A 17,006-nucleotide genomic window follows, 5' to 3' on the forward strand; every position below is an offset into this window, starting at 1 on the left:
ACGCACAGCCTTCACGTCTCTGTCTTTCATCTGTTATTTTCTCTTTTTGACATCCTCCCCCGACACAATTTCCTCTTCTATTCATCCCGCTATTCATACTAAATCTATTACTGACTTCCTTTCTTCCTGTCATTGCCATCGTCTTTGTTCTTGTCACAATCTATTTTTCTGTGTGAGAGAACAAGAGATGCTTTTGTAACTTTCTCTCTATTAACCTCTGTAACCTTCGCGTCTGATTGGATCATTGAGACAAGTGCTTGGCGATAAATCAACAAATCAACGTGTAAACAATGCTGCTGCCAGGGTCGTGCAGGCTTGAACATCTTTGTGCCCACAAAAAGAGGAGAGTACACTTCATTTACTGATACTATAAATCAGATTAAAGCAGGGGTGTGGCCAGGGGGGAAACATAAATCTGATTGGCTAGCCCAAAATCTGATTGGCCAACCCAGAAAACCTAAACAATGATTGGCCATCTGTCTAATCAGAGGCAGGACTTAGGTTCAAACCACTCTTGGAACTTTTCGGCTATCATCTGATGCTGATGCCTCTGGGAACTTTGGCTAACGTCTCAGTTAGTCTGGTCTATCCAAGCATTAGAGTTAGTCCATTTAGCGTCTTTAGAGCTATTGTGTGTTCAGATCAAAGCAAAGCTAAATTCTCCCCTCCAGATATGTCTGAAAAGTAAAGGCTGTCATTTCTTGGTTCATTAAGTTCCCTGGAGGAGTACCCTTTCATACGTTTCTGGTGAGTCTATAGCCCTCTTCAGACTGCGTTTCCGCCTAAAGCGCTGTAACTTAGATCAGCCGCCACAACACATCTTTGTACATTCATATTGATTCAGCGATGGGGCCAAATCTTGTCCCAGTCTTGAGAAGGAACTGCTTTACTCGAAATCAACGGGGTCTTAAGTCTGCTGAAATAACATCATGGTTCCGATTTATAAAAAAGTAAAATCCAAGCTATGTCATTTCTGTCCTCATGACGGGAAGAAAAAATGCTTTGTTTTTTTTAACAATGGAGGTCTGATGGATCAATAAATGGAAAGTGAATTTTTGCACTTCAGACATTTTTGTGTGGACGCACAAACTTGTTGTCTCCCCTGCATCATTAAGCACTTCAGTTTGGCCTCCATAGTCGTAAACGTCTGGAAACCACCCAGTATTTAGGTTGCTATTAAGAGTCTAGAATCACTTTTCATGTCAGCGTATCTAATATAAGATATGTGTGATACATTGGTTTTGCAAAGATATCAGGTTTGTTCTGACACCCTCTTATTTCTTTTGTCAGTCTTCCCCCCTCCCTCTCTCTCTCCCTCTCTCTCTCTCTCTCTCTCTCTCTCTCTCTCTCAGCAGACAGCAGTTAGCGGGGTAACTTATCCCCAGCAGCTACATTTATTAATGCGCTCCTCGCCAACATGACTATAAGTGATACACTTAGCTTCTCTGGCCTGGTCCTGAATGTCTTTTAGCTTCCTTTCTCTCCTCAGCCTGACACAAACTCTTAATGGGCCTCGTCACCATATTTTATGCATTAATGACCCACTTAGCCCTACTTTCCTGTTTCAGACTTCATTTACCTTTAACTGTTGCAATTTCTACACCCACTCACGCGTGCAGGCATTCTTTCAGAGCAGATTACTGTCACACAGGTTGCATTAGTTATGTTGTAGATGTATTTTGTGGTTTATTTCTGCTGCATTCTTAAAGCTCGCGTTATTTAGCTTCCCTGACACATTTCATGCTTAGTTAACTAGATTTCCCCAAAAAGGCTTTTTTAAAGATCTGGTACAGAAGGAGAAAACACATCTTGTTAGTTAGTTTGTTAGTGTTTATTGTGTGTCCTCAAAAAATGTTAATGTTCATAAGAAAAGAACAGAAGAACATAAAATGTACTTTTAATTAGTAGTCTAGGCTACTTTATATTTTTTTGTTGGTTCAAAAAAGAACCTGGATTTGATACCAGAACCAGAAATGTCTCTAAAACATTCTTTAACGCTGTATGGGGAATAGTTAACAACAACAATGTGGTGTTAGCTTAGAGTGTAGCCATTGGCAAAGCTAGCTAAATGCTAGCAAGCAGTGTTTTACATTTCACACATTTTAAGGCTGTGCTTTTTCAATTTGAGTGAATAAAATATTAAACGGTAAAAACACCAAATTAGTAGTTTTATTTGAAGGATAAGACTTTCTGCAGTTTTACTGGGAGGACACAGCAAGTCAGAAGCTGTCGTCAACATTAGCTTAGCTTGTTTTTAGGTAAGGATTGCTTCATTGACCAGAGCATACCAAACAACAACATGATAGTAATCAATGAACATATATCCAGTTAGCAGGGAGTTATCCAGTTAAAAAAAGACATGGTTAATATGTTTATTATGTTCTCTCTTTTAATACAGTAGTATCAGATGGGTACTTTGAATCAATCAATAAGGAAATCTAGAAATCTAAATACTATAAGAACATTTTTTTAACATGTTGCATTTTTTGTTTGTATTCTCCCAGCAATGTAGATTTTGTTTATTGTTCTATTTGATACTGAAGGGGACATAAAATGGACGTAAAATATGTAGAATTTTATTACAATGTTTACATTAAAATATCTGGACTAAACCTATGTTATATATATATTTTTTGTTGAGTACTGGGAATACTTCAATTATTTTTTCAACAGTTATAAAAATCTGTTATTTTATATTTGTAATGGGACGTGTCTTGCCATGACAGACACAACAGTTTATTGTTGCTGTGGAAACACCGGATGTTACGTCAAAGACTGCTGCATAAGGAAGCGCGAGCTGCTACTGAAAGCTGCCGTACTGTTGCTGTATGTGCTGCGTTGATAAAAAAACGTCATGTAAATTATACAACTCGGAGTTTGTTTTCATCGGGGATGGGGGTCGCAGAGATAATCACTCCCATGATTCCCCACCAGCATCGACGTCGTCTTTTGTTGTTGTTTTGTTTGAGAGCCCCCTGGCGGGGGAATTGACATACTGTGCGTTTAAAATATATAATCAGCAGCTCATTTGAAGTTTTTATTTTTATCACTTCCTGTTCTGTATTAACTGTACACACATAAAACCTTTGGCTATACTAAAGTTGTAAAAAAAAAAAAAAAAATCCAGGAACGTTATGAGGTGAAAACCTGTTAAAACAACCCCACACATTCCCTCTTGGGGTACATGTATCTGTTGGCTTCTTCTCTAGAACAGCAGTTTCATCACATTTCAGCCCCCAGATTAACACTTCCACTGATTGATGTGATGTGTGCTACATGTAGCAATTCATGCACATAAAAGGGCTCAACAGGAAGCTTCATACAAAGATGTTTCTGCAATTTTGTGTGAAAACTCTGTGAAAGTTTTACAGGTTGTTTTGAATCCAGGCCTTTAGTTTCTATATTTCTAGAATTGTATTCATTCATAACATGTAAGTAAACTAAGACTCAGTAGAACGTATTAGCATGCGGTGTTTATGAAGTGTCTTTGGCAGATCTAGTGCTCTTTTGTACAGCACTGTAAGATTAAGAAATCATTCCCAAACACAACAGCTTTTTATACTGGCCCAAAAACATAATTTGCTTTAATCGAGGTACAGATTCAATAATAATGACGTCTGATCAATATGATTAAATCATTTTATGTTAAACATTATAGAAAGCTAAAAAAGACAGAAATGACTGCTCACAGTTAGACAGACTTGTAGCTCAAAGAAGAGTGTGCAGAGTCCCTGCAAGGCTGGGTTGGTCCAACCCTTGGCTGCAAGCCCATTAGACCCCTACTAATCACTTGTAGAGGACCATCACCTAGCAACTAGCCTCCCTACTGTCAGACATTGAGAAATGTCAGGGTGTTAGAGAGCAGAAGGCCAACGCTGAGAGACTTATTATTATTTTTTGAATGAGCTCATTTTCGCTGCACTCGCTCTTGCCCCTAATCAAGACAACATGTTTTAATGCAAAGAGGTGCTTAAGGCGTTGATCTTCCAATAACACTGTCCCTGTGCGAATTATGAGACACGTCTACTTTTTGGAGATCATTTCAGAGCACAACCGAGCAGTCTCTGACACTGCTGCTCACACATTTTCTCCACCTCGGTAGCACAGATGGTAAATATAGCTCGGTGTGGGAAGTTTTGGCAAGAGACAGCTAGCTGCCTGCTAGGAGGAGAGCATAGCAGAACATACCTACCAAATGTGGGCGACTGTCAGTTTTAACTAGCAGGATGGTGAGCTCTGAAGTATCTCATTGTAACACTGGTCAAGACATGAGGAATTTGCACATATGATATACACTCATCTGCCACTTTATTTGGTACACCTTACTAGTCCCGGGTTGGACCCCCCTTTATTGCCTTCAGAACTGCCTTAATTCCCTCGTAGCATAGATTCAACAAGGTGCTGGAAACATTCCTCAGACATTTTGCTCCATGTTAACATGATGGCATCACACAGTTGCTGCAGAGTTGTCGGCTGCACATCCATGAGACGAATCTCCCGTCACACCACATCCCAAAGGTGCTCTATTGGACTGAGATCTGGTGACTGTGGAGGCCATTTGAGTACAGTGAACTCATTGTCATGTTAAAAAAAAATGGGTACACTGTGGTCATACAGGAATGGACATGGTCAGCAACAATACTGGACATGTTGTGCGTTCAGAGATGCTCGTCTGCATACCTCGGTTGTAACGAGTGTTTATTTTAGTGCAATTTGTGAAAGGTTTAAATCTGGATAATAATGATTCTGATTTTGAACTGAACTGTTTTCCTGCCTAAGATTTAATCCAGTTGACTTTTGTCATGGCCCAAAATGCGGTGGAACAAGATTGTGTTCAGTAGTGGGGATATAAAGAGTGAATATAAGACTAAAACAATTTAAGTTTTTTCAAATTACACTCAAAAAAGATCGTATGAAAAATATTTATTTTCTCAACATTTAGTGAAGTGTTCCCAAAGGAAACACTGATTTTATCTCTCCATGTGTGTGATTATTTGTTTTAGGTGTTGACGGAGCAGGGCTGCGTGTTCCAGGAGAGACACGGCTGGGAAAGACCTGGCTGGTTCAACAAAGACGCGCCTGCTCCTGTGAGACACGCACATTCAAATCTCACACATTTACTGTACTCAGAAACCTGCAAGCTGTTAATTTATTTACATCCACATATTCACAGGAGGAACTTTGGAAAAACATCAATAGCAAGGATGCTACTTTTATTACAATGACACGGTGTCTTGCCAAATTCTTTGTCCTCCTGCCTTTGTTCTTTGAAACTTTGATAATTAATTTACCTTTTTTTCACTTCATTATTGCATAGGTTAAAGACTACGATTATTATGGAGCTTATGATAACAAGAAGAACGTGAACTACAAATACAAAGAACTGCTGGGCAAAGAGTACACCTTTGACTTCCCTCCCCATCATGACGTGGTAAGATGCTGATCATGAAAGTGTAAAAATGTGCTTTATTGACAAGAAAAACTTTATGGAAACAGCCCTGACTCTCTGTTTTGTCAAACAATTACGGTTCAAAGGGGAAAAAGAACATCATGTTCAGAAATAACAGTATAGTTTGAGAGAACAGTCAGTGAGGTTCAGGGCACAGAACGTGCTTTCTGGCAAAACGTTATAACAAAACCTCTTTGACTCTTTGATTTGACTCTGAAAATATGCAGTCATCTTGTCGTGTTTGGCAAAGAGACGACGCACTTTGGTTTAAAGTTTGGTTTGTGATATTAGATGCGTGTGTTGTGCCTTTTTTAAAAATGCAGATTAAGAGCGAGTGCCTCTCATGTAGACACGGCGTGGCTGTGTTTGACATGTCCTACTTTGGAAAGTTCTATCTCTCCGGACCAGATGCCAAGAAGGCGGCTGATTGGCTGTTTACCGCTGATGTCAACAAGAAGCCAGGTCAGTGCGCAAAAGCAAGAACACACACACACACACACACACACACACACACACACACACACACACACACACACACACACACACATACGCGCTCAGGCACAGACAGATGGGAAATAAGATTGACAGGATGAAGAGTTTGGATACATGGATGGAGAGACTATTGAGATGCCAACACTAGAGAAAAAAAAAACCGTCAACTCATCCATGTAGTGTCTACTAACTCTAAATGTCAGTGTCTTAACCGTCAGAGCTTCTGTTGAAACTGGTTTCAGGGGAATCTGAGCTGCTGAATTCAGTTGTATCTTGTATCTTTATGTGTGAAGATGTTGAAACAGGCAGAAGTCCAAATGCTCTTTATATTCTTCTGTCCTCTTATCTCACATTCCTCCACTGTCAGTACTCAATGCTGAATAGGAAAGATGGCCATGGCCCCTTAGAAACCTAGTCCATAACATAAATTAACTTTGCGCATGTTTTTCCTAAATACTTAGTATTAATAATTTAAAGTTTTAAGACACCCCCACAAGGCCATTTTTGCCCCTCGGTTTGCCAGGCTAAATGGCAACAAAACCAACAGGTGTTGCAGCGAAGGAAGCGGGCAAGGCAACTGGTTCAGATCGAAGTGATTCTACCCGACCGAAAAAGCCTTGGCATATTTCTAATTATCTCCACGACCAGAAATGTGGGAAAACTAGGATCAATATTGGAGATGTTTTCGAAAAATGGAGAGAGGTTATAACGCAGAAAGGTTTCAAGACCGATGCAGAGCTGGCTAAACACTGAAGCTTCTGTGTCTGTGACATGGCAACCTGTGTGCACATCGACAATAAGGAGTGGGGGAGGGGGGGGGGCTCTCTATTGTTTTGAATTTGGACTGCAGTTACCATTTAAAATGCTAGGTGTCAGAGTTACACACTGCTCCTTTAACACACAACAGGAAGTGTCTTAACCTGTGTGATACAATCCACAATTTATTTTCTTGCTTGTTTGATTGATGTCTTGTGCTACCTTCCAATGAATTATCCTGCACCGATGATGACAGCCAGATCTCACCCACCTACGAATGTAGCTTTTAAAAATCTTGGCTTTCTTCAATGTGATAGATGATGCTTCAGCCAAGCCTGCTTTCTCAGCCTGTTTGAGGATCACTATCTGGTTCCTGTACCCAGATCTCGATATAGAGCAATTAGAGTGACCACACTTATAGTGAGCAACACATATACACACTTTTTCCTTTAATAGCAGTGACACAATGAAACAAAAACGTCTATCATTCATTGAAATAAGGCATGACTGAGGGACATCTAAATAGTGGCTTGTCACTGATTGAAATGTTGTGGTTTGTCTCTTGTAATTAGATTTGTACAGGGCATAATTGTGACAGCTTGTTATTTGGTGTTCTTAGCAATCATTAGTTTTTGATGGGGTCTTATTTCAGACGTTTCCTTGGTAACTATTTTACTGAAAGAAAAGGTTGTCCAGGCAAGTCTAGTCCCTGGAGGAGTGTTGAAAGAGGTGTAAGTACACTTCACTTGATTAAAAATTCATTTTTATTCAGACAAGAGGGCTAGGAAAACACACACACACACACACACACACACACACACACACACACACACACACACACACACACAAACCTTGCAAACCAAATAACTCGCAAAGAATCAGTTAAAAATAATAAAATAAGAGCCTGACCTCAGATTTGGGTTCATTTTTTATTCAGAGGTTTCGTTGGCTTTGTTCCATGAAGCTACTCTCTTAAAGTTGGCCTACAAAGTCTGCTGTGAGAATTAATTGATAATGTGTTATGTGTTGGTGTGTTTCAGGCTCCACTGTGTATACCTGCATGCTGAATAAGAGAGGAGGGGCGGAGGCTGACCTGACAGTAAGCAGGCTGGAGGCCGGCGCTGCCAACCTGCCACTGGCACCGGAGTCTAATGGTAGGAAACAGTGTTTGTGTGTAATAATAAATACCTCCTACACTTGAATATGAACTGCTGTCTTTGTTATACTTCCATCATTCCACCCCTGTCATGCCTTCATTGTTATTGTTGTATTTTCTACTGTTGGCAGAAACATCGTTGACTCTTCACTAACTCATTTTGAATTGATTGTTGTGTTGTATTTATTGCTCTCACTACCGGTCTATCATTACGTTAAATCCGTTGCATTCATTGTTATTTTCTCCTACTTTTCCCCCCATTCATTCATTTGTTTTCCTTCTATCACCTTCAATTTAATTATATATGACATTTTATATTTTTAAAATCTACCATCCATCATTGTCCACACATCTTTTCAACATGAATCGCTCTCATTGCCCTCCTCATTACTGCTTATTGATAGTAAGTTAGGAAGATGTTGTGCATGAATTATGATCTTAAAATGCTTTTGCTTACTTCTACCTTATAAGGGCCATACTAAGTTAATGTAGAATAAAGTACTAATATATGCTCAATAAGCCGCCAGTATGCTTTTTTTTTTTTTTTAAAGATTTATTTTTGGGCTTTTTGGGCCTTTAATGGAGAGATAGGACAGTGAACAGAGTTGGAATCAGGGAGAGAGAGAGAGGGGAATGACAAAGCGGGAAAGATGCCACAGGTTGGATTCAAACCTGGGCCGCCCGCTTGGAGGACCACAGCCTCCATACATGTGGCGCGCGCACTAACCACTGCGCCACCAGCAGTTTAAACATTTTAAATATGCATACATAATCCCCTCAGAGAGAACTTAAAGACTTTTTCAACACAATTGCTGATGCAAAACTCAGAACCTTATAAATGAAATATTTAAAACTAAAAAAAAAGACTTCAGTTAGCTTTGGTTGGAAGGATCGGTTCATAAGAGAAGAGGATGAGATTAAAGATGCAACATACGTATATCCACTTCAGCAGAATCCCCTGAAAATAATGAATTAAAGCGTGTGATCAGGGGTCAACGTAAACACTGCGTCTGCAGTTTGAGACCAGATGGTACTCATGGGGGTGTATATCGACTGATTGTTCCAGATCAAAAGAGAAAATTGTGTTTATTTAAGGAAATTACCATCTTAGGTAGAAAGTAAAAATTGTGCAATACGTGCTCTTGAATATTCCCTCACAAAGAGAGCTACAGGTAACACCACTCATTCAACTTATTTAGCTTTACATTTGCTTCATAAATAATTCTAGTTAATTAATTTACGAGTTGATTAGAAATCAAATGCTCATACTTTGAACAACAGCTTCATGTTTAAGTCATTTCCCAATCAAAACTTTAAAATGTTTGTTCTATGAACTTTAATGCAACCTTTGACTAAAGCTTTGTTTGTATTATTTCCTTTGCTACTCAAAGTGTCTAGTCAGTCTAGTTTTTTTTTTTAATTACCTCTTTCCTCTCCTGCCTTTTTTTCCAGGTGACGTGTACTACCTGGCCATCGGAGGAGGTGTAGCCGAACACAACTGGAACCACATCAGAACCGTTTTTCAGGACCAAGGCTTTCACTGCCAGCTGACGGACCACTCTGAGGACATGGGGATGATCAGCATCCAGGGACCCAAGAGGTGAGTAGAGGAAAAGAGGGCTAACAGTGAAACGTGGGAGTGATTTATATATCCAGGGGAGAAGAGGACCAAATAGAGAGGGCAGAGGAGAGGGGAAAGGAAGAAAGTGATGAGTCAAAAGTAAGGGTAAAGATACACATCCTAGACTCTAGAGGTGAGAATCAGGGTGGATTTATTAGAGGAGGACAGGTTAAGAGTCTCTTCTAAAGACTTGGCTGTAGCTATAAAAGGCGGGTGAGAGAAAGGATAGAGGTGGACTGAAAACAGGAGACGGGAGCAGGGAGGTTCATGGGTCATTCTGCAGGATTTTGTTTTACCACACTTGGGTCAGAGTTCTATGACATTAAAAGGCTTGAATTATAGAAGGACATAATGACGAGTCACAGAGTCAACAGCAGCTGTATTACACCCTGTGTGGACCCGAGAGGTGACAGAAAGAATGTTCTGGTGAATTGATTCGACCATTAAGTGAATGAATGATCATGCTGTTACCATGCTATTTTTAGTGTCCTCATATGTTGGGTTCTTCTGATACTGCGTCTGGTCAGGTATAGATTTTTTTTCCTATATGTATATGGACTTGGGGTAAATTGTACTCGAAGATTTTTTACACCGCATGTCACCTACCTATTCACACCCATTGACACACTGATGGCAGAGGTTGCTATGTAGTAAGACCATCAGAAGTAACTAATCCATTCATACACCACTGCCGAAGCAGCGGGGGAAATTAGGTGTTAAGTGTCTTGCCCAAGGACACAGCGGACATGTTGCTGCAGGCCTGGGGATCGAACCCTCAACCTTCCGGTTGAGAGACGTCGACTCTACACCGCCGCCCCCTGAATGTAGCCTCATGAAGAAAAAAAAAACAGATGTAGCCATGATTCAAATACTGAAGGTCCTGGGTCAAAACCATCACATTTGTAAACCTTAATTATCCATATGATACGGAGAAAGGCTTAATGAAGACAGTGTCACCTCTAAAAGATATAAGTGGATCAACTACCGACTTGGTGCATGTTAGGTGGCGGGTGTTTCTGCTGATGATGAAATCGGGAAATAGACTGAGGATTTATTCAGCCGAGGTCAGACGACAGCAACAGAACACGAATGGCTGACGGAGTTTTCATGTTAACAGCCTTGATTATACTCTGCGAGAAGGTCACTTCTGGGTATACTTCTAAAAGGCTATAAAAGATGACTTTACCTTGACTTGTAAATGTCAGACATACATTTCAGTCTGAGCAAACATTGTTTCATTTTTAAGCTCACAACGTACACTTGGCTCCTGTCCAGATATAGATCTGCTGCTATGAGAGGCTCACACATGCTGTTACATCTACACAGAGCTAAAAGATAGACTGAATTTAAATGATACATCCACAAAATTAGCAAAATCCATGAATATGTGAAAACACACTCAGAGCACCTGTTACATGAGTGTAACACAGAGACTAGCAGTCTCTCTGGCTGTGCAAAGACACAAGCTTTAACCAACAGAGAAGTTTAATGCTGGCTTGTAATGCTGTTTCTTTTTCATTTATCGTCTTTTTTAGCAACAGCTGGTATGCTCTTTTGCTCGTGACATTCACTTGAGCCATTGATAGTGACTGTCAGCTGCATGTAACATGGCTGTGGGAGAGGGTGATGACGTTTATATGACGCAACCAGTGAGCGACCAGTGCCATCGTCGTGCATGTAATGAGGCTGCTTCCTACTTTTTCCTGTTGCCTGTATGTTCTTCTCCGCTCTAAAGTTAATACTGTTTATACAATCAATTAGACACCACATAGCAAAAAGGGTCATTATAGCTTTGGACTTTGATACGCTCACAATCTTGGATTTCTTAACATTATGACCGTAACACCCTTTTCACGTCATCTCCTGCCTCCTGAGACACCCCCCCCCCTCCCTCCATCTCCCTCTACATTTGTTTATAACAACTTTCTCAAATTTTGTGGGCTGGTCTGTCTGGAATTTTTCTTGTAACTTTTTGGAGCGTGTAAAATAGGACAATCCTGAATTCATCTCACAATGGAGACATTCACGTGGAAACAGCTCTGCTTGTTGTTTGATTGATATGCTTGAAAGAGACGCCAAGAACGAAAAGATGCCACATTTTGTTATTGCAAGAGTGACGTGAGTCTTTGGATCCTGACAACTTCGGTGTTTGAATTTGGAGTCAGCCAAAGCAGTGGAGCCGTTTCAGAACAAAGGAAAAGAAAAGGGAAGCATTGTAATCACTAATGTAAGAATGCAGAATTGTTTTAGGATAACCTTATCTTTAACTTCAGTCTCAAATCTTACCACAAACATTGGACTCTAGATTGTCATATGGAGCGTTGGTTATACATTTCCTACAGGATCTGATCTGTTCACCTGAACAGCCTGCCACCATGACTCCCTTATCTGAACCCGAGAGTAGAAACTTTAAAGAGCTAAGAGTCTCAAACTTTGCTTCAAAATAGATAAACTGTATTTAAAATAGGTTCGGTGAAATGATTCAGATTAGCAGGGATCTAAAGCTGCAGATTATGGATCCCTTAACGAGGACAAGCAGGGATTATGAAGAGACAGCTGTCTGCTATATGAACGCTGTCAAACACAGGATTTCTGTGTGAAAGAGGTATAGCTGTCAGCTCAACTTTGTTGCTCTTGTGTCTGTTTGTCATTGATGACGTTCACCGTATTAGTCTCTTTGATACGCTTGTGTCCTTCATCGCAGCAGGAGGAATAGTGTTCCTCACAGGTGAAAATAACTCTGCACATGTGGACATGTGGCTGCAGTCCAATGTGGGACTTTCTTCTCCCTTCCTACAGCTTTTTCTTTGTTCTTCACTCGCAGCGAAAGCCGTTGCCACCTTTACCTCTGCCTGCTCGCACTCTCTGAACTCCTCATCTCTCTTTTCCTCTCTCTCTCTCTCTCTCTCTCTCTCTCTCTCTCTCCCCTCCACCTCTACCACACTTTGTCTTTGTTCTTCCTTCTTACCGGCAGCAGGGTTAGGCCACTCTGTGTGGGCTCTGTCGATTTTTTTTTTCTCTCTTTCCTTTCCTTTTTTTTTCTAATCTTCTGCTCTCTCAACTTTCTTATTGCTCTTTATGTCTCTCTAGATCTTATCGTCATTTGTCTCACTCTCTCCTCCCGTGTCCTCCCGTTTTGCTTTAACGGGCATCTTTTTTTGCTTTTATTGCGTACACAGAATCAGACATGAGTGCGTCAGTAGCATCAGAAGTCCTTTGTATGTGTGTGTTTATGTATACACACACATAATAGCATGCTGATTACTGAACTCGTTGGGTTTTTTGTGTGCATCCAGAACGCAATCAGCTTGTTAGAATCAGTAGTTGCATCAGTGTCTGTTTCCCATTGATTACATAAAGAAGATTGCCGTTTCAATCCTCTGCACAGTATCTTAATTATTCTCCCCTCCTCCTCCTCCTCCTCCTCCTCCTCCTCCTTATTGTTTGTGCCACAAATGAGGAATTACAGAAAATCGTCCCATAAATGTTTAGGTATTGTTTTCTTCCTCAAGCTAATTCATCTTTTTAAAGCTCAAGGAGAGACGGAGAGTTCTTCAGAGAGGTGGAGGTCTGTGAACTCGTTGCTTTTTCTCTCGCACAGAGGGTAACGCTGCTGCTACATCGTTGGCTTTCCTGTTATGAACCTTCATCTTTATATATGAAATGATGTGATATAAGAGAGCTTCGTTGTGTGTGTGTGTGTGTGTGTGTGTGTGTGTGTGTGTGTGTGTGTGTGTGTGTGTTTGTGTGCATGTTCTGAGACACAGTTGAGAGCCACAGTTAAGTGGCAAGTCCAAGGAACAAATTGGTGGTTGCAAGACTGCCTCACCACACACACACACACACAGACACTGTAACATGGCCATTCAGTGATCATATATGGCTAATTGGCCTTCCTCACGGCCTTCTTGAGTTCAGCGAGCAAAGCAATCTTATGCAAAGACAGAAATGAGAGAACAGCCTAAAGAAAACATCCGTCCGTGCATCATCACATACGGCACACATGCGTTTATGCAAGATCTATTTGATTCACATAAAACCCCCAACCTGCAGTGCCATACACACATCGTTCTGCATCTTTCTATGACCGCATTGATCGCTTGTTGGAAGAAAGAAAAGTGCACCCACACAGATGCACAAAATACGTAACATGAACCCTTCCCCAAATATCTTCATCCCTGGCTTCCTGCCACACCGTAGCAAAAATATCCTCCAGAAAAGGCCCGCACCTTCCCACTCACACACGTACCAGCAGCAAAGTAAGCTAAACTTAGTCCGTTTTCTTTCTGATGACTCATCTTTATGTAATGTTGATTTTTTTTTTTCAGTGTGTGAGTGTGTGTTTGTGGGAGAGGGAGAGATGGATCATTGCTACAAAAAAACAAAAAAAAAAACAGGTGATGCTTCTGTATTTTCTCTAAATAAACAAGATGTCCATTTGGAAATAATGAGCTGATTGTGTTTTCATAAAACACATAGATAAAGCATTTAACACAAGTCAACAATGTAAGTACTGTGGTATTATTACCCTCTTTATTTGATATCGATCTATGCAAACAGCTTAATTTACATATTCTATTATCATGTTTATTACATCATTGTTGCACCACTCACCACTGCGCCTCGTCTTATTCAGCCTGGTCCATGTTAGTATTTGCGGTTTTTTGTGTTTATTGTTGATATTTCATGTTGACCGTTTGTACATAGAGAGCAGAGTTCACCGAAGTCAAATTCAAGTCAAAGTCCTCGTGTGTGTGTGTGTGTTAGCATACCTAGCCAATAAAGATGACTCTGATTCTAATACTATGGAAATAAGGGCAATATGTTTAATTCCTGGAAAATGTGATAGATGAACAACACATTTTCAAAACACACATTAACATTATTTTATCAAAGCTGACACAATAGCCTGGCTTTCTCAGTGTTGCTTTTCTTCTCTTTATTTACAAGATCAATATTTTTTTCCCTCTCTGTGTTGGACTGTGGAGATATAATTCACTCTTCAAGGAGAGATCAGCACTCATATTTATTTATTCATGCGTTGATTTTTACATCTGCTCTACTTACTTTAAACTCAGGTAGCAATGCGGTCATGGCTCGCCCTTGAAGGTTCTTTAAAGATCACTCAGAGTCAGGAAGACTTTCCTTCTATCCGTGTGCCCCATTTCATTCTTATTTGTAGGAAAGAATGTCAGCTGACCCCAATTACACCACTGTGACAATTCAAAGGTTAACTTGCTGTTCTTATAGATTTTGATTGTTATTCTCTTATATTTCTTATAGATAAAGTGAGTAATTTATCTGTCCATTTTTAAGCTCTTTAATATTATCACTTGTCCTTGTTTTTTTTTTTGTTTTTTTTACATTTTCTTTATTTGTACTCTCTAGCTTCCCCTGATGACTTCATTTGCTTCTGATCTATTGTTGTCTGTACCTCTGCTCCATTGACACTGAGGGGTCTCCCTCAATGTCATATCCAAGATATAAACTTATAAATGATAATCATGATTGTCTAAAATCTGTTCTGAAAAATGTTTCCCCTTCTTCCTGTGCAGCCGGGAGGTCCTTCAGGAGGTGTTGGACACAGACCTGAGCAACGATGCTTTCCCCTTCTCCACCCACAAAGTCGTCCAGGCAGCAGGGCATTGGGCAAGAACACACATCCACACACACACACACACACACACACACACACACACACACACACACACACACACACACATACACACAAATATCGTAAACATTTGGTGGCTTAACTCGTTCCTACGGCAATACAAATTTGTCCGCTTCAGAATAACCCCTCCCAGAGGTAGTGTGGTGTAAAATGCAGATAATTGAAAGAAAAAAAAAAAAAGTCAAATGATACCGTAGCCTTACTTTTATATCAAACCTGACCAAATGTTTTGTTACCCACTGCCGTTATCTTTTTCTACTTCTTCCCCTTCCAACTCTGAAATCTCATCAGTTGCTATTTAATCATCTGTTCAATCATTTATGTACATTTCAAACTGTATTCATCTTTTCATTTGCAAACAATCTAGCGGTTAGGTAACGAAGCCCTGCCCCCTCAGGATGACCTCTACAATGTTCCTGGCCTCAGATCAAAACAAGCATGTTGTACCGACACACACACACACACACACACACACACACACACACACACACACACACACACACACACACACTGACGCACGCTGCGACACATATGTCCACACACACACTCACTCACTGTCTTAGTTGCTGTTGCATGAATTATGCAACTCTCCGCTGATTGCAGGCTTCTCAACGCTCTGCAGAAGTGTTTGTGTGTGTGTGTGTGTGTGTGTGTGTGTGTGTGTGTGTGTGTGTGTGTTACTTGTGCTGTGTTCCAGCTGGTTGCCGGCCTTGTCTTGGTGACATTTTAATGGCTGCACGGCTGGAGAACAGAGCCTTCCCTCTGCCCTCTGCTCCCTTCACAGCTCATTACAGTATCTCTCTCTCTCTCTCTCTCTCTCTCTCTCTCTCTCTCTCTCTCTCTCTCACTCTCTCTCTCTTTTTCTAACTTGCAAGTATAACTGAATGTACTTGCATGCTTTAGGTCATGTTTATATGCATCTTTGTACTTGTGTCTGTGATTGATATTTTGCCGGGTGAATGTTGACTGACAGGGTGCATGTGTTTCGGTGTGACGCCTGTGTATCTGCTTGAGTGCGTGTTGTGCATGATATCGACTCTACATGTAATGTCCTCCTGAGAGTTTCATGGTGTACATATGGGGACGCAGAGTGATCCAGGGCTGTCCAGATGGCCTGGCCGTCACAGCACCCACTGGGAGAACTGTTGGAGATAGTTTCTCTCCTCATTTGACACTCCCTTCCTCCTTTTCATACTTGCTTGCTTTCCTTTCCTTGTGAGCCTTTCTGCTTCAACAAAGGATTTATTGCGTTCTCATCACTGTGGTTTTAGTAAACATCTCAGTTTCTGGCTTTTGATTTATGCATCCTTTAGATAAAGGGAAGATGTACACCATGCAGTGTTCATGGATTTCACTTTTAAAAAGAGAAAGACTATGGTTGAGGGTTATTGATCCACACCTGCTGAGCAGCTACAGAGCGTTCCAGGGGACTACTTTCTCTGTTTACTCACAGCTGGAAACGTACTTTTGAAATGTCATTTTTTTAAATTCAGTTGAATTCTTTTTGTTTTTTTGGAAAGATGCACAAAGCACACATTCCTTTAAACCAATGTAATTCCTACAGCTTGATTTAAAATCTCTACAATGGAGGTTACATGTTTACGTTGCCGGGAGTGGCAAGAGAAATTTGAGAAAATCACCACGGTTAAATATGGAAGTGTTTTTCCTTTTTTATCTCCTTTCCTAGGAAAACATTTCAGTCTTTTGTCCCCTCAGGCCGTGTCTCTTCCTCCTTCTCAGCATGGCTGCTCTTTGTGTTTCTTGTCACCTAACCTTTTTCATTTCCGCCTCCTTACCCCCAGAGGTGTTTCTGAATCTCTTTCAGGACTCAAAGCATTTATTGAACAACGTTCGTTTC

At 40.6% G+C, this 17,006-nt stretch overlaps 1 protein-coding gene across 4 annotated transcripts in view; it reads left to right on the plus strand.

Moving 5' to 3' along the window:
- sardh (sarcosine dehydrogenase) overlaps positions 1-17,006 on the plus strand; it is a 45,876-nt gene that overhangs the window by 21,750 nt on the left and 7,120 nt on the right. For all 4 annotated transcript variants that reach the window (XR_009676315.1, XM_061061537.1, XM_061061538.1 and 1 more), the window contains exons 13-18: positions 5,004-5,087; positions 5,318-5,431; positions 5,773-5,911; positions 7,738-7,851; positions 9,306-9,453; positions 15,030-15,123. Coding sequence is in view for 3 of the 4 variants with exons in the window: in XM_061061537.1 (XP_060917520.1) it covers positions 5,004-5,087; positions 5,318-5,431; positions 5,773-5,911; positions 7,738-7,851; positions 9,306-9,453; positions 15,030-15,123 (693 nt within the window). In the remaining variant the exon portion in view is untranslated. The remainder of the gene's footprint in view (positions 1-5,003; positions 5,088-5,317; positions 5,432-5,772; positions 5,912-7,737; positions 7,852-9,305; positions 9,454-15,029; positions 15,124-17,006) is intronic.

Source organism: Labrus mixtus, chromosome 17 (assembly GCF_963584025.1).
Source record: "Labrus mixtus chromosome 17, fLabMix1.1, whole genome shotgun sequence".
Taxonomy (NCBI): domain Eukaryota; kingdom Metazoa; phylum Chordata; class Actinopteri; order Labriformes; family Labridae; genus Labrus; species Labrus mixtus.